Genomic DNA, 22,877 nt, shown 5'->3' on the forward strand with positions numbered 1-22,877 from the left:
CCATGAACTGGTAAATAAGTCTGAATCTTACTGAAGCTTACTGTAGTTATCATATTTAGTCAGTATACAGCAGAAATGTGAGTGGAGTAATAAAGAGTTTCACTAGTGAGTAGGACTTTTACGTCTTTATTTTTTCTAACTAAAGGGTACCTTTTTTTTTATTACAGTCAAGGTTTTTAGAGTAGTTCTCTTATTGAATCTGTAAAAAATGGAAACATTAAGACCTAAACATGTTTTTATTACATGTTGTCTGCAAAGCATTATCGGTGAAGCGCATGTCGAACAAATCTGGACTCGACTAGCACATTTCACATCAAATTCTGTGTTTTCTGACATAAAGATTTGTTTGTTATCAGTAACTTAGTGAGAATGATGCCCTGAGAGCTCAAGAAATCCACTTTCTTAGTGGAGTACTTGTCCTTCTGAAGTGTTATTGGCATCAGAGTACTTTATAGGTAAGTATTTTCAATTTTACTGTACTTTTGCCAAATTGCATGGGACAAATGACCTCAAACTAACTGATGTACAGAAAACCAGCACATGTAGTACTACAGTAGTGTAACACTAACTAGTCTAACTTGGTGGCCTGATGAGTCCATTAGCATTATTTTGAAGGCCGAGTTGCACCGTTTCCGGTACTTCTTGATTAGCGCACAGCTGGTTTGACAGCGACGGGCAGTGGCTCTGCTTCTTTCGACGCCAAAACAGCAACGCGAGAACAGGGTTGAAATATAAGTTGCGTAAACCATATAATTCCTAAGCACACTGGTTAAACGAAAACTAATTTGAACACTATTTGTGTGTTTTTTCGTCGTTTTTCGCACTTCGTTGATAGACAAGATTGTCCCCTTGGAGACGCCGTAGCGGGTGTGCGCACTGCTTCCGCTCACTCGAACCTCGTCAGGAAAGTGAGCGAACTATCAAAACAAACTCAGCCCCCAGCATCGCCACAGTTTAACGGGTCATCATCATCATCATGGACGGTGTACCGACGCCTCTGCGTTGCTTCAGAGATTGCCATTCCGCGGAGATGTTCGTGGACGACGGGGTGCAGACGGTGACTTCAGTGGAGCAGGTGAGCGGAGGCACAGTTAGCTTCGTTAGCTGGGTAATGTGGCTAAAGCTAATGCTGCTACACTTAGATAAAAGTGGCACAGATTCAACTGTCAAACACTGCATTTACCAAAAAGATTAGAAAGAAAACATTAGAATATGCATCGCTCATTAATGCATTAACTTTAGCTAATTTAAGTCAGTCAGCATGAGCTTTGAGCTAGCTAGCTAGCTAGCTAGCACTGCGCCTAATGGGATTAAGTTGGAATAAAACCAGAGAAAATTTGACAATGCAACAAAGCTAAAGATAAAGACTGTAGTTTATGAAAGGCTCGTTTCGTTTAGCTCACAGTGATCACTCTTTTCTCTCTAACTAGAAAAAAGTGGAACGCAGCATTGAAGAAGTGATCAGTGTTTACAAGCAGATGCACAACCTCCCACAGTAAGTGTCCACACATGCTGCTGTGTGATGTGTGCAGTTTGACTCACCTTAAAACTTGAAGAACTTGGAACTACAGTAAAGAAAAAAGTGTTTTACCCTTATTTTTTGTTGATAGGTAGAAAAAAAGTTAACATTCTCACTTTTTATTTTTTTCACAAATGTAAAATTAGTTTTATACTTTCTCTCTCTTTTACTTTCACTGGTGTAGCCCCCAAATATCACTACTATATAAAGAGTACACTTCTCAGCAGAATTAATTCAATTTAATTATGGAAATTCAACTTGGACGTTATGAAGAATACCAAGTTCTATAAGATATAATGAACTTTAGTGCCATTTGCCTATATACAAGGTACTATCCATGCATATTGGGAATTTTGAGCAACTTTTTGAAAAATTAACGAACGGTAAGATAACTGTGTTTAAAATACAGTTTTCTTAGATGAGCCTTTGTACAGAGAGTATAATTCATACCTGATGAAGAATCTGAAGTGGCCCCGCTTTTTTCTGGATAAACCATACAAAATGCAGTTTAATCTTCAAGCCCAGTAATTTTCAATATATTCTGTGTAATTGAATTACACCATTTTTATTCTAAGAGGGATTTGCAAAGACTTTAAGTTATTTACATATCGTTTGAAATAATTAAACTGCAAATCTCTGTTTGTTCATTGCTACGCGCGACCTCTTTTACACAAACACACACACTCATTTTTTTCCATGTTATCATTTGATTTGTTGGCATCATAAAAACATTAGGTGCGGCTGCTGTAAGTGTTCACTTTTAAAAGTCTGTGTAGCATACAGAAAACGAAGTTGCGTTATTTATGTCTCAGACATGCGACATGCGTTAGGTCAGACTGTAGCATGATAATTATGTCAAATCAAAACACTAAATAGCAGTGTAGCACAAAAGACTTTATGGGGCATATCAGATTATGAAAAACACGTCATTTCAAACACATTGTGACAAAAGTCCAGATATTGTGGAGCTCTGGTAATGATGATAATCTGTTTATAGGGCTCACAGTGCTGAATACATTTACTGCCATTATGGGACATTTTAAAGAATGCTGCACATTGGTTACACTTCACGGTGATGTATGATGGCTGATCTCTACGCGGTGCGTTGATCACCCACATACTTTGCTGCTGCTATCGTCTGTCATCAGTCCTCCTTCTAATGGGGTGACTCATCTCATTTCTATGACAACTGCTTGGATCTGAATGTCATTGCTGCCAACTGGGAAATGTGTATTCAGTATATAAAATATGAGAAATATGAGGTTTGACCAGCACTGTCATAAAGAACATGAGGTTTGCTTTAAACAGAAATGTACTGATATATTTATTTGAAGTTGGTGCTGATAGGTGGTATTTTTCCACCCAAAATGCCAAATCAAATGTGGATTTTCCACAAATAGAGGTGCAGAACTGGTTCATCTTAATGCAAAACAGTCAGTCAAACACATGCATATTTATGCTCTGTGATCACACAGGCTGAGGAGCACAAAACACATTTAATTTGACTGTTCCTGCTGTAAAAGTTTTTAAATTGTAATATATTTTCTTCTTATTTTTATATTTATATTTGTTTGAGGCCTGTTTGTTTTTATCTGACAGTTGAAGTGGTGTAGAGAGACAGGAAATGTGGCATTACAGAGAGGGTGGGCGTGAACCCAGAAAGTTGCGGTAATGTTGTACTTGCCTTAACCTGTAAGTACTAAGACACTCAGCAAGTAAATTAATCACTCGTATGACTTATTTGTGTATATACTGTCAGGGCTGTACCACAATCAGGCCTTAAAAACCCACCATGTGTCTGTTACTGTTGTTAAAACCGCCAGTACTGATGTTTAAACACACTTGATGCTGTCTTGTATACTGCACTACTCATATACTATATACTACTCATGTACTATATCACACATTTAATGGAAGTAGAAATTGAAAGTTATCACCGTTGTCTATTATTAAGCCACAAAAATCCAATGTTTGCTCTCTCGTTTCTCTTTCCGATGTTGACTTGAGACTGAGATTATAGGTTTAATTTTCTTGCTCGTCTTCAGCTCAGCATTTAAAAGCCGAGTTGAATTCTCATTTGATGCAAATAACTCTGGTAGGCGGAGTGGATTTTAGCGGCTTAGTATTGGTCCTGTGCTCCTCTATGATTGTTGTCTTATTGTGCTGCTGTGAAACCTTAGACAGCAATATGTGACTAACCCTGTGTAGGTAGAGTGTAATTACAACTGTCGTAGCAAACGCTACGCGAAAAGGGCAAGAAGTGAGTAGCGGTGGGTGGTGAGGAGCGAGGGGGTTGAACTGTCTTAGACTCACTAAATGCATGCATGTGTGTTTGCAAGCTACAGATGCAGGTGAAAGTTGCACAGGAGTTTCTGTGGCGCACACAGGCACACTGACATTAAAATGACAGTGGGTGAATACGTCTGTGTCTGTTCTCAGCATCTACTTCATCTTGCTCAGTAATAGGAGGTGTAATGTTTTTCTGTGTAATTTGCAGTACAAGTATAAGTAGGTGTGTTTGTTTTTAGAGAGTGAGTGAAAGGTTGGGAGGTAAATGCACTAATTAGGCTGCAGATACAAACAGTTTCATACTAAATAATGTACTGTCACACTGAATTTCTATTTATGTAAAGTAAAAATGAAAATAAAATGTCTCATATAAAGATCAGGATTGGGTGTAGTGTTGCAAGTGATTCCTTGAAAGCCTTTTTTTAAACATTGCACTACCTGAAGTCATAGCTTGAGGTGACATTTAAGATAACATTAATAACAAGTATATGTGTCATCTGAGCCCAACATAGTTAACATAATAGTATATTATAGCAGCAGGAAACAGCAATTCTACGAAATGGGTGAGTTAAGCCTCTTTTATCAAATGTCTCTGCATCAGCATTCGTTTGTATGTCCTATCTGCCACCTCATCTTTCTGTCCCGTTGTGTTCTACAGGCCGACGTTGTTGCGGGAACAGCACTACCAATATCTCAAGAAGGGCTTACGTCACTTATCAGATGCCTATGAGGTATGGTAACACGTTTCCAGCAATCAGACAACACATACAAGCATCAGTCCTCCTTAAACTCTATGACACATACAGCCGAGTCCTTCCCTCCGAGCTAAGTTCACAGAGGTTGCATTTGTCCCAGCGTGTCAGTAATAACCAGAGCTGACCTGCAGCAGCACAGCAGAGCTCCCACTGCCTTTGGATACGTGTCTGATTGGCTCGCTCCACTTTAAATATGTATTCACTTTTCTATCTCTGTGAACTATTCTCTGCTCTCTTCAGAGGACAGAGAGGCATTCGCTGCCCTTCCCACATCCAGCTCAATTTTAGACTGATATGACTGAAAACCACGCCGACAGATAGTGTGAAGGTTGTGCTGTGACAACATGCTTTATTTATATGTTCACTTCAGCACTGCAGAGGTGTTTCAATGGAAATGAAAACTGGAAGCACAGAAACCATCACATAACCGTATTGTTTGTGTCATAAACACAACACACCACAATCATATATTTACCAACCAGTGAAAATAAAGTGGTGCTATATTTATTACATGTGCCGCAGCTCTATGATTTTCCTCCTTGGCCTCTGCTCTGTCCCCCTGGCAGCCTTGTTTTCTCTCGTCTCCGTCTTTGGCTGATGGAGCTCGCTATCTCGTTTATTGCTGTAATTGGTCATCTGATACTCATCATGTGGTGTGTTTGTGTGTGTGCGAGTAGTGTCTGGATGCTAGCAGACCGTGGCTTTGCTTCTGGATTCTTCACAGTCTGGAGTTACTAGAGGAGCCCATTCCCTCTGCCGTCGCCTCAGAGTGAGTCACGCACAAACACACAGCCTCATACTCCACAACTGAACTGCTACCAAGTGGCAAAAATGGAGCCAAATAAAGTCTGTGTACTGCCAAGGACTTCTTTGTTATTTATCACTGCTGCATAGATTTCATAATTACTAAATGCTGCGGAAAAGCAATAAAAAAGCACTAAAGATAAATGAGAATGCTTTGAAAGTGTTGGATTAAATAGAACTTATTTGTTTATATCTTTACAAAATGTGCAGAAACAGCAAAAAAGCACAAATTATTTTGCTTTTACTTTTTTTCAAACTACTTTAGCAGGTATGTTGTTCACACTCTGGACTCTTGGTTTGAGGTTGCCGCATTCGGTAGAATCAGTTTTGGTCTTAATTATGGTTAAAAACATGAAAACATCACATCTTAAAAAACATTTCAAGCCTTAAACTTTCTCCTGTCCAAGGTAAATGCCAAGCAGGAAGTGCAGCAATCAATCAATAATATAGTATTCCTCAGTAACACACAGTAATTAACAGTGATGATGTTGATGAAGGAGGCGAAAATAATGTTTTCTTCCACAAATTATTATGATTAACAACTGTAATGACAGCGCTGAGCACAGCAAGCAGGTGTTTTATTTTAGAGAAGTTTCTGCTCTTCACTCGTTGTTGCTGTTACCGACACCAAAATGTCATTTGATTCAACTGTTGCCAGTCAGAAGTTAACACTCCAAAAAACCCCACCGCGAGCTGCAATGCCAGGCTGCCAACCCACGCTCTCATTATTACTGTGAGGTGTGCCAGAACACCGGCTGGCACTGCCCAGTGCCAACGTGACGCCCTTGTGCTCACATGCACCAGCACACAGGCCCTGTTCAAGGTTTTATAACAATGCAACCTACAACAGATTGCTTTTCCTGTCCCATGGAACATCCACTGGCATCGGGGCTGCTTGGCCAAAGTTAGTGTAGGTTTCCCTTCCAACTCGGCCTGGTCACAGTTTTGTGATTTCTCTCCATGGCGCAGGATGAAGAGGACATTTGCAAGAGAAGCAGTTTGGTGCACTGAGGCTGGAAAGAGAGGAAGCTGTGGTTCAGATCGTCTGTGCCACGTCAGCTAGGGGGAACTAACCCAGCGGTGCTCGTTTTGCAGGCTGGTTAAGTTTTGCCGGCCTGAGATGCAGAATCTAAGCTCTTAAGGCCTGATGCAGAGAGACGGCGTTTGTGTGCACTGTTTAAGGGAAGCGGTTTGTCCAAGGAACTGTGCATTTGTTAGACTCTCTAGGCGAGGTGAAAAGCAAACGTGTGGTCGTTTTCACACTTGTGAATTCACACATGAGACACGTGCTGTGTGTCCAGTAACAAACGTGATCTCTGATTGTGCATGATAAAAACATTTGTTCAGAAACTCCTGATCATGTCTCCGCAGTGTGTGTCAGTTCCTGGCTCGCTGTCAGAGCCCAACTGGGGGTTTTGCTGGAGGACCAGGACAGCACGCACATCTTGCTCCCACCTATGCTGCTGTTAACGCCCTCTGTATCATCGGCACAGAAGAGTCCTATAATGTTATAGACAGGTACACAACTACATTTACCCTTCTGCAAACCTCTAATATGTTTTTCCACTCTGCAACACGCAGTAACTTTGACAATGTCACAGTTGTAGTTACTCATTTTATGACCGTGGCGGCTTCAGACGCCAAGTGTTGACTTAGCATTAGCGCTTTCTTAAATTTGCAGTATTTCAACTGTTCCACTTCCCATCCACCCTCTCCTTCTCCTCCTCCTTCTCCTCCTCCTTCTGCTCTTGCGTTGCCGTATCTCTCTCTCTCTCTCTATCCATAACACCCCACCCTCTCTTCTTCTCATCCCATTTCTCTTTCTCCAGGGAGAAGCTGCTAGATTTCCTGTGGTCAGTGAAGCAGCCAGATGGCTCGTTTGTGATGCACGTCGGAGGGGAGGTGGATGTCAGGTGAGAGCCCACTTCCTCCTCCACCCTCTATTCTCTTTCCTCGCTCTCTTTCCTTTTCATGTCCCCTTCACCAGAGCATAGGACAAAAACATGCATCACAGTAAACAATTAACAGCCTGTTTGTATCCACAGTGTCGTTGATTCTAGTGTGTTGTGATTTACACATCGACTGTTCTCACTAAATAAGTGGGACACTTTCTAAAGAGCGTCTCCATTTTCTAGCTCATTCCCTTTGCATTTTTTATGCCCTTTTGTTCCCTCGTGGTGTTGATAGAAAAGAGAAGAAATACCCACATCTCTCTTGCATAACAGTGGATTTATCTTATTTGAGTTGCTGTGTTTGTGTTTCTCTCTCGCTCTTTTTGAACCCGTGTGAGCCACTGGGGGTTTTAATAAGACACTTTGAGGTATCAGCAAAGAGCTGCAAAAGTCGGAGTTACTTACGCTCTCAGAGGAGGCTGTTATCTATTCATGTTCTGTCGTTGTATATTATTTCACCTCTTTTCCTTCCAGGCAGCTTCACTTATCAGACTCTGCCTAGTGAAAACTGTGCGTCACCAAAATATCAGCTTTTTATATTAAGTAATGAGAAGCAGCTCTCCTGTAATTTGAATTTATTTATTATCTTATTCTATTCCTACTCCTTAGTAGGAGGCAAGTTTCCTCAAAGCCACTTTTCAATTAGGGTCAAGTCTGATGCTGTTCAATACTTGTCTTGTCACCAAATCCCATGAAAACCAAACCCAAGCCAACAATGAGTTGATCCATTGTCCAAAGACGTGTTCTGTAAATACAGTCAGCACGGTCCTGTTGTTCTTCAATACCACGTACCCCACCCTGCTGTTGTAAGTACTCAGTCAAGCATTTGCTTTTGTAAAAATAGTCCGTAACCAATGACCCATTAATCCTGTTTAAGTAACATTTGCTAAAATCAATTATTCAGGCAGTAGAGCTCTACATCAATCAAGGTTTTAGCCTTGAGTTTTATCTGAATATGTTGTTTAAAAGAATAAATTAAAATGAAAATAATAAATAACAACAATTTGAAAACGAAACCACTGGTGCACTGAACAGAATACATACTGCACCTGTCCACTAAGGAAGACAATTACCCAAAACACAGCTTAAAGGACTTCAGAGGAAAAGGGGGAGGTTATAAACTGTGTTGAATAGAATAAAAATGTATATTATTAAACATTTTCTGTGATTATATTATTATAAGAAATGAGCACTGGCCTCGTCTTTGAACTCGTAACCTATAAGTCCTTAAACTTCCACAGTATCTCGACACCGGATAAATAAAGTAGGTACAAGCTGAGACGGCTTCACAGTAAAACAGACGAGCACAAAAAAAACAAAATGGATGTTAAATAATAATAAAATGCTAAAATAACGTGTACGTGTAGGACGAGCTGACTTCCTCCTCACCCACGTCTCCCGTTGCTGATCTGTGCTGTTTCTTTTTTTAGGAGTGCGTATTGTGCAGCTTCTGTAGCATCGCTCACAAACGTCCTCACACCTAAACTGTTTGAAGACACAACCAACTGGATTCTCAGGTACAACCCACCACCGCAGTGCTTTGTACTGAATTGTCAAAGACTGTTCTGTTCCTACGCGTGTTATATTGTGTGTTTTAGTGACTGTGTCTTCTGTGTGTAGGTGTCAGAATTGGGAGGGTGGTCTGAGCGGCGTGCCAGGTCTGGAAGCCCATGGAGGCTACACTTTCTGCGGCACAGCTGCACTTGTGATCCTGGGCAACGAACATATGCTGGATCTCAAAGCGTTGCTGGTGAGCGAACAATAAGAAAGCACTAAAATGACATAAAGCAACACTTATTTGTAGTAATCTCACTTGGTTCCAGTTGGACCGCGTCCTAAAGGCAAAAACCGTGCCATCCTGGAGCTTTAGTATGTGTACAGCTTAGCCAAGACTCTGCAGCAGGGCAGATGTGAGGAGACGGTAAAGGTCAGATGGAAAAGAGGGAGACAGACAGACAGAGAGAGAGAGAGAGAGGGAGACGGGCACTCTGCAGCATTATAGAAAGGAGAGAAACTTCTAATATTGAGATTGTCAAGTTTCAAAACCACTCTCCCAGCAGCTGCCATCATACAGTTACCGCCCTGTTGCACTTATTCAAACTATGTGGTCATAAAGTTATATTTGCATGTGGCTGCTAACAAAAACCTGTTTCCTACTTGGTACCACGCTGGTATAACGTCCCTCCTTTATTAAACACCTTCTCTGTAACGCTCCCTGAACACATCGGCGGTGTCCCAGGTTCACAGGACTGTGCCCTCTCAGGTGTCCTGTGTCGTTGTCCATCCCCCCCAGGGACCCTCAGCATATGGATTTGTGTCTCAGTGCTTAAACCTCGCTGTCAGTGGAGCTGGAGGTATTAGCAAAGGTTGTAAGTCAACACCAGGCTGCAGCAGCATGACTCACCTCACCTCATCTGCTACTGGTACACAGACGGTACTGAATAATGTTGAATAATGCTAAATGATACTTTGGTATTTACAATTCCATCAGTGGTAGAGGATGAATATTTTAGGTTTTGGGGAAATTGTTAATTGTAGTCATTTTTCAAGTCTCTGAGCTCACAACTAGATAAATATGTTCAGCATCCGTCCTTTCAATTATGCAGCATCAGAGTGGGTAAGACGGTGGCGGAGGATGAGTCACAGCCTGTGTTTCATCTCTGAGTGAATGAATAAAGAGACGAGCACAGATTCGTGTTGATGGCAGCATTTAGGTTTATGTGGCCTTGATGTATTTAATGCAGTGTTACTGCAGTTCTGTTCTCAGTCATCTAGAGATAAAGATCTACGTGTGTCACCTTGAGAATTTGTACAGTGGGTACAAAACAATAAAGCAAAGGAAATACAAACTTTAAAAGTCTGTTTTTAAACATGAAAAAGATGTAAATGCACAACTGGCTCGTTACGGGTCCAGTGAAGGGGAAAGGAAGCAGCACCCCGTGTAAAACTGTTCTAATCAAATGATGTCTGCACCAAACTTATCATGTTGATCTCTGATGATTTCCTTGTGATGCCAGGAGGAAACGGCTCTTTTATATTACATGTAGTGAATATTTATAGTGCTGAAATGTGCATTTGTAAGAGAGAGTGCTGCTTCAGGTCAGCAGCAGCGGATCAGCCTCAGTCTGTGTTGATCTTCCGTCTTCACTTCAATAGAAACTCAGTTGTTCTTCTTCCCCGAACTTACATTAATAAGCTAAACACTGTCCTCTCTCTTCCTCAGGCAGACTAGTCCCCAGCTGGTGTTAAAACCCAATAGCCCATAAGTGCTCCGTCCAAGCTCGGCAGGCAGTGTGTGCAGCAATTAGTGGTTTCCACGGCAACTATATTCTTGTAATTTGGACACATTAAGATGCTGCATTATCACCCGGCCTTCTGCGGCTCTTCCTGTGGTCGTGTGCGATGCTGCAGGTTCTGGTGGAGTTTCCAAACGGGCCGTGATGTTTCATTCATTCAGGTTTCTTGTGTCTCGCCCGCAGCGCTGGGTCGTCAGCAGACAGATGCGATTCGAGGGAGGTTTCCAGGGGCGCTGCAATAAACTAGTGGATGGCTGCTACTCTTTCTGGCAGGCTGGACTCCTGCCCCTACTCCACAGAGCCTTATTCAAAGAAGGTATCTTAAAGCTGGTCATAACAATCCTAAAACTGTTTGTACTTTTATGAAGCAGTCATGGTTTGAATCTAGTTTAGAAACAGGAACTGCAAATAACAAGCACTAAATGTACTGAAGCTCATTTCGGTTTATGTCGTTCTCACGGGTTTTGTGTCTTGACCGATTTACGCGTCTGCAGGAGAGTCGGAGTTGAGTCGGCAGCAGTGGATGCTCGACCAGCGGGCCCTGCAGGAGTACATCCTCCTGTGCTGTCAGAACCCAACAGGGGGGCTTCTGGATAAGCCTGGCAAGTCAGTACCACACCATCTGGACACACACACACGTCGGCAGCGCCCACACTCCGTGTAGATCAATGTGACTCATATGATTTTACTCTTCCCGTCCTGTATTACGTGTCTACGTGTATCCAGATCCAGAGATTTCTACCACACGTGTTACTGCCTGAGCGGCCTCTCCATAGCACAGCACTTTGGAAACGTGGACCTTCACCATGAGACGATCCTCGGCAGCGAGGAGAACAGATTGGTGAGGCTGCAGCAGGGAAATGGGGGATTAATTCAGTAATGGATCATTTTGCTTTTAGATTAAATTGAGCGAGGGAAAAATAATTGTTGAGACCAAACTGCTCATTTCAGCTGAGATTTGTCAGTATTGGATAAGTACTGGTTTGTAATATGTTACACCTCACATGTATTACATGGCTTTATCTTTTAAAATCTAAAATGAGGCGTGCTGACAGATGTTTGACATTTGGTAGAAAGTAAAGTAACTGTCAGACAAAACACGTGGTTACGTTTAAGTGTGAAAGGCACCGGCTGTGGTGTTGGGTAAATCTTCCTGTTTCCTGTTGAATTACTGACTTTACTTATTACTTGACGTACTCTTACTCTTACTGAGTCCTTTCAGAAAATTTTACATTAGAATATTTGTTTTATTTCATTATTTCAGGGGTTAAAACTTGTTGTGTTGAGGACAAAATAACCTGATCACATTCACAATTTAAACTATTCAACACACACACGACCAGGTGATAAACACCATCTCTCTGAGCCTAGTTCTTGATTTTTTTGAGTTGATTCAACTCTGGAAATTCCTGAGCTTGTATTTTGTGCTGGTGTAACATTAGAGGATAACGTAACATCTCCTCTGCTGCCACACACAGCACAATTATACAAAAACCCATTCGTCATAGGTTATCATCTTATTTTTTATGTCCACACACTTTTGCTTTTTTTATACGATGATTGTTCTTTAGCAGGACATTCACGTGTCCATGGACAGAGGAAGGATAGTTAGTTATAGTTTAGTGTTAAAACCACCAGATGAGACTAGAACAAGGATGATACAAAGGATGATACAACAAATTGGTTTTCCTCTGTTCGTCTCGTAGGCTCCAACTCATCCAGTTTACAACATTTGTCCAGAGAAAGTGGCTAAAGCCCTGCAGCACTTTCATCGTCTGCCTGTCCCCGAGGACAGAAGACAGCCAGGCGCCCCTGCCACTGACAGACCGTCGGACCCGGACGCTGCCTCCGACACTCTGTCCTAGTTGATCCTCAGCTGAGACGTCCGTATGTGTGTGTGAACCAGCCTACTCTGGACTCGAACCGGCAAACGACCTTCAGGCCTGATGTGGACGAGCCCAGGACCCGGCAGGATGCTCGACCCTCCGTAGAAATAAGGGCTGGTGTTCGGGAGGAATTAGCCTGAATAAAGGTCAGCTGTTTGTGAACAGCTTCGCCTTCAGCCAAACGTTTGCTTGCAATGCCTGTTTTCTCTGAAATACAAGTGAAACTATGTAAGGTTTAGTACGAGCGAAGTAATAAAACTTTATACTGGTGTTAAAATGCTTTGACTTCTACTCACAATCAAATGTTGATCCACGCACTAGCTATACCCTAACCATACAACAATTTATTTATAACTAAAATAACCCATTAATCTAATCTAGAAAGTGTAACAGTTAAATCCTGTTTCATGAGTTGAAACATAAGTGGTTGGTTTCTAGAAGAAATATTTAGTTTTAATTATCAAACTAATTGACTAACCAGCCTAAAACATCTTTTACAACATTTCGTTTTCGTGTCTCACGTCTAAACTCCTGGTTATGGTTCTGCCTGACAGCAGGAAATACAGAGAAACACTAAACAAAATAAGAGGAAAGCAGATTAGTTAGAACAGTGTAAGGAGAGGCTTGTTCCATAAACACAAGTACATACTGCCCTCGGACATTTACCACATGGAAACCAGAAAAACCTGAAGTGGTTTGACTACACACCAGCTCAGTGTGCAGCTGTTGTCATGGACACAAAAGAGGAAAACAATCATTAAACTACGTTCAACAAACACTACAGGAAATGCTTCTTACAATAGTTTAACCAGATAAGCACAGGGAGCATCTTAAAGGATAAAATAGTTTATTTTATAGTCTCATAGTAAAGGTAGGCCTCAACTTGCAAGACAATTGTTGGCAGTATGTACAACATACTTGTAATTTCCATGGAATGGAATCAGACAAATAAAGACCTGTTACACTAATTATATCCTTAATGTAATAAAATGGAAACAATATACATACACACACGTTTCCTAGACAAGCAAAATGCTTCCATTTTTCCCTTGGGAGATTCAGCAACATGGATTTTAACTGTGTAAAGCACAGCACATGGAAAATACATTGACAGGGACTTAATTCGCTTCCTTGTACTGCAAAAGACGGGAGCTACTGTTTGACATTCAATACCTATTTCATATCCGTAAGGAAAACTACGAGTGACAAATTGGCATTTTTCCCAAGACTTGTGAGGTTACTACAAAATGCATAACATACTTTTGAAATTGAAAACATCCAATCAATGCTTCTTTTTTTTTAATGATATATAAAACGAGATGCCTAACATATTCAGCCACCTAACGTCATTCACTACTTCAAGCTAAAGGACAAAATACGATACAAGTTCTCGGAAGATTTGCTTTCAAAACATCAACTTTCAACAAAAGGAGTCATGTTGTCTCATTTTTTTTTTTTTTTAATCTTGTGTTAACAAACGTGTCAGGCAGAAAACATCTGCGATCCAGTGGGCCTGAGGTGGGTTTCACTAACATTTGCTTCAAAGCGTCTTCACATTCTTTAGTGGAAAAAGTTAAGCTACAAATGTTTGATTTGTTTCTTTTAAAAAGCTTTAAACTTCTTCATGACGGTTTCTCTAGGTGTGTGTGTAAATTCTAAACAGGTTTTTATTGAGAATAATAATAAAAAAAAAAAAAAAAACAACAACAAAATATATATAATATAGCAGTGCTTGGAAGGGTACGACTGGCACACCCTCCTCCCCCCGGAAAAAAAAAAAAAAAACACCTGGGGAGGAAGAGGGGCTTTATAGAGGGTACAAAAAAGCATCAAGTCCTTAAGTAGCCAAGCTGCCTCTTTTTGGGTTTTAGATTGTTGACGTTTCTTGGGGGTGGGCGGGGGGAAATACCAAGGGCAGAGAACCAAAGAATCAAGAAAGAGGGATGGGGAGGGGGGAAAACCTCAAGCCCTCTAGATGGATCGAAGCAGTCGTCTTCCTCCTCCCTCCTGCTCTGGAGATGCGGTGGAGAGATAGACAACTGTGGCGGCGGCGTTGAGGTTTGAAGGGTCATGAGTCTCCAGTGCAAGCTCACCCAGACACGGAGGAGAGAGAACGACAAGGACGGTGAGGGAGGCCAGGGGTGGTGGCTGTTGGCGCGAGGGGGGAGGGTGCTTTTCCTCTCACCCTCCCTTGTGCCACGCCGCCTCGGCTCTGTCCAGGTTTTAGCTGCTTGGTTCTCTAGCTGGCCTCCCCGCGCATCTTCTTCCTGTTGGGGTGCTCCTCAGTGTCTGACTCAGAGCTGGAGTCAGAGCCGCCGTCGAACGCCGACACAGCGCTGCCTTTGGGGTTGGTGTACAGGCTGCTGTCGGACGACGAGTATCCAGCTTGGAGCTGGGCGGAGCCCTTCACCTTCTCCAGAGCACGGACTGCAGGAACAGAAAGAACAGGAATTAAAAAGGGTAGAATCAAAAACGAGAAATCAATTAATGAACATGATTGAACAGAACGAGAAGTGGAAACCAGAACATTTGTTCTGCTGAGAAACCTCCACCTCATTTTTTAGCTTCTCTTTTGTTCCATTAACATTTTCACTTAACATTCAACAACTTTTATTTGTTTTAAAAAAGATGCAAAACTGTATACGTGGCCTAAAAATTAAGTTTCCTCAGCTCTGAAGAAGAAACTGAAAGTAGGGCAGTGCCGTTACCTTGCTGCTCCAGCAGTGCGTTCTGCCTCTTCAGGTCATCGATGTCCTGCTGGTGTGTGTGATTTTTTCGCCTCATGTACTGGATGTACTCTGTGGCTTTGTCTAGAATTTGGGCTCGAGACGCCTGTTTGGTAGACTGCTGTTAGTGACACATGCAAAAATTGAAGCAATGACGCAAGTATACCAAGTCTTTGTCACATTTCTAACACAAACACTCCTGCTCTGGTGATACGTCTGCAGATGACTACAGGGAATCTAGGCCAACGGTGCATTTCTGCACAGCTTGACTGCTCTTAACCTCTGAAAAATCCTCTATCACCTCAGTCCCACATCGACGAGTAAGGTCACAACCCTGACAGAGAGTCTGCTTTGATTACAGCAAATAAGAAAAACCTGGGAGGCGAGTTCAGTGACTGCAAATTAACCTCAACACGTTTATTTAACAAACATCCCTGACTGATGCAGGATAATAGCAAACGATCTGCGTCCGCAGCTAATGACTGAATTCACAGCAGCAGTTTGTTCAGTCCTCATCTCGGCTGGATCAGGTTCAATATTAGTGCTGATACCAAAATTCAAAAAGAGACGTCTGCCTCCTGTTGCATCATATAAAATTAGTACATTATCATGAAATCATGCATTAATCTAAGAAGCAGAAGTTATTTTCTTTATTGATTTATCTACATTTTACTTTCTTTATCAAGTGGTCTGAAAAATAAAGGTTCTCTTTAGGCTAGTTAACTAAATTAAAATGGGAGAACAGACTACAGACTGTGCTTGAATTAAAAAAAGATTAAACCATGAATAAGTAAACAGGAATCTGACCAGACATTCAAAGCTAGGCTGTGGTACTTGGTCCTACAAACACATTTCAGCTTTCCAAGTATTGAGGTTTGATACCCAATCCAAATATTATTAATATGTTATTAGTTTATCACATAAAAATTTTTAAAAGAATTTCCTGTATGACAAAAGCTGTAATAGCAGTACGGTCATGGGACAGAGGTGGGGGCGGGGGCTGAGGCAGCTGTAACCGAACACTGTACACATCATCAGCAAACATCCCTCACATCGTCTCACAGGTTCCCGCCTTTCGCTTTGTGCGTGCCCGGTTACCGAACCTACTCCCAATACTCTCTCCTATGTCAAAACAGGAAGAGAGCAACAAAAATGTCCTCATAATAACTTCCTGACGCTTGTCCAAGTATTTAGACTGCATCACCGTCTTACTGCTGCCAGCCTGCACTCTTCCACCATCCGCCCACCTCCCAGTTCCTTCAACTATTTCCCTCCACTGACGCACACACGTTAAACAAGCGAAGACATCTGCATCTCTGCATATCCACAGGAAATCATTATAATTACCTCATGGAATAAATGCCCTCACCCTAAATACGCTAAGCAGTGAAATCCACATTGAATCCACATATTCTTCACATTTTAGTAAATACATTGCAAAACAGACATTCACAGATATTTTACATGAGTGTGTGGACGTGATTTGTGAGCCTGGGGGACTTGCAGTCTGGGCTTTACCAACCTTTTCTCCCTGCAGAGCGGGTACCGAGTCCCGGAGGCTGTGAAAGCTGTCTTTGATGTGGTCCCTACGCTTGCGCTCCAGCGCATTGTGGTGTGCCCGTTTGTCTGCCTGCAATGAAAAGAGTCACAAGGCCTTCAGCCTGGCAGCAGAGCAGTGTGGGTAGAGGACAGCAGGTGTCCAGCCGTCCCTGGTCAAACCTACACAAGCCTGCCAAGTCCCACTCTGCCTATTCAACAGCAACAACGTTGACGTGTAGAAATTAAAAATATTCATATTCAACTCTCTTTCTATCCTATAAATGAAAGGTGAACAGTGTCAAGCTGGAATCTGATTTCAAGTAATGTCAAACACTGATCTGTCCCAAATATCGACCAGATTAATGCCAACACAAGCTCATTCGTATGGTTTTTAATTTATACTACTGGAAATTAAAAAATAGCAGATGAAAATACATGTTTTTTTATTCTAATCTAAGTGAAACTGTAACTGTGAGGTCAGTTACAGTCAACTAACAGCATCTGACATCTCTGAAGTTTAGAAGAATCACGAGGCCAAGTTTTAATATGCTCTATTCATCAAAGACCGTTTCTCCCTAACAAACCGTGCACTACACATTGGTGTTTTCCTTCAGGCTGTTGAGTCAAACTAAAATTAACTTCAAAAACCAGACACACACTCAAAAAAACGCACTGTTGCAGCAGAATTTTCCAAATGTACAGTCAAATTATCACTTTTAAGAACTTCCTGATCTGAAACTGATCTCTCTGACAGACTCGTCTAAAGCGTCAGCACCAACAAGCAGTAACCTCCACAAAGCTCACACAGAGACGAAACGACCCTGTTTTCAGTTCAATCTGCATCAGCACTCGTTAATGCATTGTGCGACCGTTTGGGCCTCTCCTGTCCTTTAACCCCCCTCCTCCAGTGTGACCCGTGCCGACCCCGTCAGAGCATTTCTGTCCCGCCTTCTCTGCAGGAGCACACAGGAACGGCCGTTCAAATTCATGACCAGGCCAAAGTCGAGACAGTCCAGTCATTCAGACGTGGGGAGAGTCGGGTGGACAAGAACAACAGACTGTGGGTGAGGGTGAATTAAACAGCACAATGATCAACAAAGGCCAAGAAATGTAGATTTATGAAGGTTATTGTGTGAAATTTGCTGTTTATAGCTTAAACTTGGTTGTTTCCATGCTAGAACTCGCCAACGTGCCCTGTGCTTTCTACATTACAGCTCTTTGATCATGTGCCCTCCCTATATGTCCTCAACAGACAGAGGCTTGTGCAACAGCATCTAACAAGCTGCAAATTTCAACCACACATTTGCATTCTAATTAGACTGCAGGGGCATAAGATGGCTGCCACAACCACGTGACCAGAGACAGACAGGAGATCAGATTGCTGCCTATAGACTGACCTGTTTTAACCCATCACAGCCTCTAATCACATCTGATTCTGCACTAATCCACACTGTCAGGAGGCTGAGACATTAAGTCCAGCACCCAATCAGAGCCCGCGCTGCTCCTCTGATCATCTCACTTCATACACCTCCAACAAAAGTCTCATTTAAATATTAAGGATGATGTGTGTGGTCACAAAGTTGCATCATACAGAGCTGAGACATGGTCGAAGTCACGTGATGCGGTGTCATCTGACTCATTTAGCCACAATGAGACATGTTAAAACAAGTCTTCAGTGAGTCGTGTTTGTTGGGATGAACAATGTGTGACTCCAAAGCTGCATTTTCCAACATGTGGAAGAAAGAAACTGACTGGTATGTACAACATAAACCATCAGCGTCATGCAAATTAGACTGAAATGAAAACTACTAATTGAAATCCACTGCAAAATGCCCGTCCTCGTGACTCCTCTGGCTCTCGCGGGGACAGCTGTTGCTGCGGCCTGTTGCACAAGAACCACAAAACATCCAAGAGACTAAAATCCACCAGGACCTCGTGTCTCTGCACATCAAGTCCTCAGCAACCGTGAGGCGTGACTCCACTCCCTCCATTAACCCTGACATAAACAAACACATGACTGGTACTGATGGCATGTGCAATTACAAGTCTGCCAGCCATTTTCATCCGCACGGTTTCAGTAAAACAAAACGTACACGTGGCAGCTTTTGGGTATCTAACAAGTAAAGGCCAGGCTATTAGAGCTTAAAACACTTTACAAATACTATAAACATCTGGTCACACACAACGAGCATCAGATGAAAACTAAGATCAGTTTTATTTGATTTTGTTTTAATTAAGGATCATCAAATGTTAATGAAGATCTGTGCTCAATCAGTCCTCTGCGAAACTGCTTCATGGAAAATTACTATGCAATTATGACATTATGGGGCCATAGATGATTTAAATAAACATTCGGATTTTTGCTAATTTGCTATTTCTAACACACTTTAATGAAAATAAGCTTTTCTGGGAGAAAAAGGAGTCATCTGGAACTCAATGATCCAACGCTAAAATCCTGGTTCCACACATTTAAAGTCCCAGAGACTTTTCCAATTACAGGGTTTGCTCCAGTGTTTTTACGAGGATGCGGGCCATGTCTCAACAAATAACAATCAATGGTAGAGAGAGTTTTATAAGATCAACCTCAGTTTCACAATGCAAATACGTATTTCTGCATTTTATAATTGTTGCTGTTTGTGGTCTCGGAGCCATGACTCAGAGTTTTTCTATGCTTCTCAATAGGAATGAAGAATACGAACAACATCCTCCATAATAGTTCATGTAATTTTATGCAGCAACAGCAACACGTGTTGTGCTCCAAGCCAATTTTCTGGGGAAAAAACGCCAACTGGAAACTGCTGGATGGACAAATAACAAGACATGAATATATGTGCTGGTTAATCCTGCAAATAAAAATATCAGTACTACCGTAGGGCAGTTCTTTTTTTTCTTTGAGTCACAGCTTTGGCAACAGCTAAATAAATCCAGATAAATTAAAAAGTGACATGAACAGCACAATAAACTGTCTCATGGTTTACAAATGTCAGCATTTCACAGTGCCCAACCCTACTTTCTAAAATTCTATCAGCATCTCATTTCAAACAAATGTAAAAATAATTCATGGTGGACAAAGTCACCGATCTGTTCAGTCGAGGTTCACTGATGTGAGACTTCCTTTTTTAAAAACAACTAATTGTACTCATGTTGACGTGGTGCCTTCCTCGCTGAGTGGTATATGCTCAGAGTACACGAGACACTATGAAAACAGGTGTCCAGTTACCTACGTGCAGCCATTATCAGTTCATCGTAAACTCGACACCTTTTGCTATCTGCTTAAGAGGACACGCACTGACCGACTGACCCGCACACAACATGAAAAAACCTTCTGACATTTGCATTTAGTCATTTGCACCATTAAGCAAACCAAAGCAAATTACAAGTGAAAACCCCAGGAGCAGTTTTGGGCTCAGTGTCTGACCCGAGAACACATTTTAAAATGTAGACTGGAGGAGATGAGGATGGATCAGCTGAGCCCCCTTCTTACACTAGAAAACCAATAAAAACGAAGCTTCAGCAGGAGAAATTTGCCAGAATTGCAAATTTAAAGTATAAAGTGTAACATTAGGTCCTTTATATGTTTGTTCAAGCAGAAGTACAAAAACCACTTCCAATAATGATAAATGGTCGGTCTACAAAATGTCAGTCATAAGTTCTTAGAGTCTCATGACACACACTGAAATGTCAACAATTAAAATATTCAAATTACAACAATAAAAAACAAACAAGCTGACTGATGTGCTTACTGACACATTCTTCTGCGTCTGGTTGGCGACCACCACCCTTATCTCACGTCAACATATCTCGACAACAAACCCTCAGACTCTGTTATGAAACCTGTTAAATGTACAGTACCAATCATCAGTGTTTAAAATGGTATTTCTGTATTCGCATGACAAGTTATTGTTTTTTAGTTCAAAGCTGCAATTTGAACAAGTGATTTTAGAAATCGAGGGAGCCTTAACTTTAATGATATTGGTCATAATTAACACAGGGGTGCAGTATATTTACACAGCTGAAACTAATTAACATTAATTTTAAGAGGTGCCAAAATAAAATACAAAAGCACAAAAATAAATTAACTAATCTTTACTGTTAAGTCTCTTTTTAAACTGTGAATTTACACTTGGCCAGAGATGGTACCATGTTTTGTATTGCTTGGTAGCTGCCCACTAACATTAGGTAAACCGCTAATGTAATTTCTTAATATCAATATCTCTAAGAAGCAAACATGGCTTACTTTGAAGTTATATATTATTATATTATTGTTTAAGACCACATTGTAAGGCTACACTGTCATTCATTTAGGACAATATGCAGAGATGGAATAAGCCATCTGAGTGGTTTAAAGAGCCTTCAGGTCATACATACTTATGCTTCTAGCTCCAGTAATTAAATTAAATGACATTAACTGGGCTGAAATCAGGTTTGAGTCTCCTGTGGCTCTGCAAACTGAGCTCAACTGCTTTGAAGCAAAGGGTCTGAGGTCTGTTGGAGGGCACCAGCCTGAAAGCTCTTTTCTATCTTTATATAACTTAATGCACTTTATTCCATCTCACACTAGTTGCCTAAATGCTTTTCCGCGTTTGAATTTCGCCTGGCTGGTTTAAAAACGTCGTGTGGAGCAGGGTGTGCATCAACCAGGTCGCGCACGGTGTTTTTCTCGCCGGTATGCGATGCAGCTATACGTCATTCATTTAGGCTGCCAGCCCTTTAGTGGCCTGTAGAGAGAAGATGGCTCTAATCACTGGCTGCAACACAGGAAAACATCCCGCAGCACCCCTTCCTGGCACGAAGGCTCGCTCGAGATGCAGGCGCGGCCGCGGCTCTTTTTCTGCAGCGTGCAACAGCCTCTGCATCTAATTGTGAATGTGATGCAAAGTGTGAGCCCCCTGTCTTGACGGAGATGAACCAGATGTGCGGTTTGCATGTGCGGAATCCCCGCTGTGTGATGTGAATCGCCGGGGAAAGCGACTCCCGAGCGACGGACCGATACCTCGCACTGAAGCTTTGTAATAAGCGGAAAAAAACAATGCACATACAACAACAACAACGCATTTGAAGCTGGATAAAGCTTTGGTCTAAATATAGACGTCGTGTCACCGTCTCTCTATGGTTGCGTACACACAGGATGGGGGATACCCTGCATTGCACTACTAAGGCTGGTGCCGAGGAACAACCGCTGCAATATTAACATAAATATACAGATTACTGCTTCAGTGCCACAGAAAATGATCAAAATTACCATGTATGAATATAAATTCCTTATAAAAATGTAGCTATGTCACAAAGAAGAAAGCACATTGCTCCTGTAGTAATATCAACCTCTGTTGTACAATCTTACCAATCGATTAAATACCAACAAATGAGCAGATTGTGATGAATAAATTAACTTTGCAACAACAGTGAAAGATTTCTCGATAGTGGACAAATCCCCCCAGAATTACGCACCACAGAGTGATATCTCGGTGATTCTTCCTGCAAAGAAACAGAACAAAAAGTACAATTGTAGCCACGAATTGTTCAGCAAATCTTACTGTTTCGCTGAAGTCACTAAAAAGTAAAATACTTTAACAGATTAGCAAAGCTGTGAAGCAAGAAATGCTAGTGTTGCTTATGAGTTAACTATAATCCGGAAAAAATACTTATGAAACAGAAGCAAAGCTAGCCAGCCTACTGGGAGCTAACGCTAGCTGAGTAGCTAGTTCAGCTAAATCACCAGCTAGCAAAATAACACTGTTAAAAAGCGAAAAGTGGCCATACTCACGTCACTATCGACTTCGATGTCATCGTTATCACTCATTCTTCGATAAAATGGTCTAGTTTAAAGGGACGGGTGGCTAAAAAAACAACATGAATCAGTTTAGCACCGAGCGGCGCTCAAACAGACAGACTGCTAACAGCTCACGCTCTGTTTGGACAGACCCGAGCTGGACGGTCTCCACGTGACTACGCACACGCACGCGCATACGCACGGCCACCGCCGCGCACCACGCATGCGTCACATCCCGCGGGAGTATGGGAATTGAAGTTGTTCGGGCCGGTTCTGTTTGCGTCATTACAAATGCGTACTCAGTCGTAGGGGTTTTAATGTGTAGTAAAATAAAAATAAAC

General features: G+C 41.8%; 2 protein-coding genes across 5 annotated transcripts; one reads left to right on the forward strand and one right to left on the reverse strand.

Annotated features, from left to right (window-relative positions):
• The first annotated feature begins 688 nt into the window (after nt 1–688).
• On the forward strand, nt 689–12,781 carry fntb (farnesyltransferase, CAAX box, beta). The gene is made up of 12 exons (XM_026341808.1): nt 689–1,075; nt 1,431–1,495; nt 4,467–4,539; nt 5,241–5,332; nt 6,739–6,885; nt 7,197–7,280; nt 8,750–8,836; nt 8,940–9,069; nt 10,799–10,931; nt 11,110–11,221; nt 11,342–11,456; nt 12,322–12,781. Exons 1-12 carry the CDS (start codon nt 977–979, stop codon nt 12,478–12,480), a joined length of 1,296 nt encoding a protein of 431 aa, XP_026197593.1. The 5' UTR covers nt 689–976; the 3' UTR covers nt 12,481–12,781.
• Nucleotides 12,782–13,331: 550 nt separating this feature from the next.
• Nucleotides 13,332–22,687, reverse strand: max (myc associated factor X). 4 transcript variants are annotated; one of them, XM_026341811.1, is made up of 5 exons: nt 22,531–22,687; nt 22,215–22,241; nt 16,750–16,857; nt 15,210–15,333; nt 13,332–14,928 (listed from the first exon to the last, which is right to left on the reverse strand). In XM_026341811.1, exons 1-5 carry the CDS (start codon nt 22,564–22,566, stop codon nt 14,741–14,743), a joined length of 483 nt encoding a protein of 160 aa, XP_026197596.1. In that variant the 5' UTR covers nt 22,567–22,687; the 3' UTR covers nt 13,332–14,740. The 4 variants fall into 4 exon arrangements, with proteins under 4 accessions (XP_026197596.1, XP_026197594.1, XP_026197598.1 ...); XM_026341809.1 differs by having other exon boundaries at nt 15,210–15,348; XM_026341813.1 differs by lacking the exon at nt 22,215–22,241.
• Nucleotides 22,688–22,877: the final 190 nt, after the last annotated feature.

This window comes from Anabas testudineus, chromosome 24 (genome assembly GCF_900324465.2).
Source record: "Anabas testudineus chromosome 24, fAnaTes1.2, whole genome shotgun sequence".
Classification (NCBI taxonomy): Eukaryota; Metazoa; Chordata; class Actinopteri; order Anabantiformes; family Anabantidae; genus Anabas; species Anabas testudineus.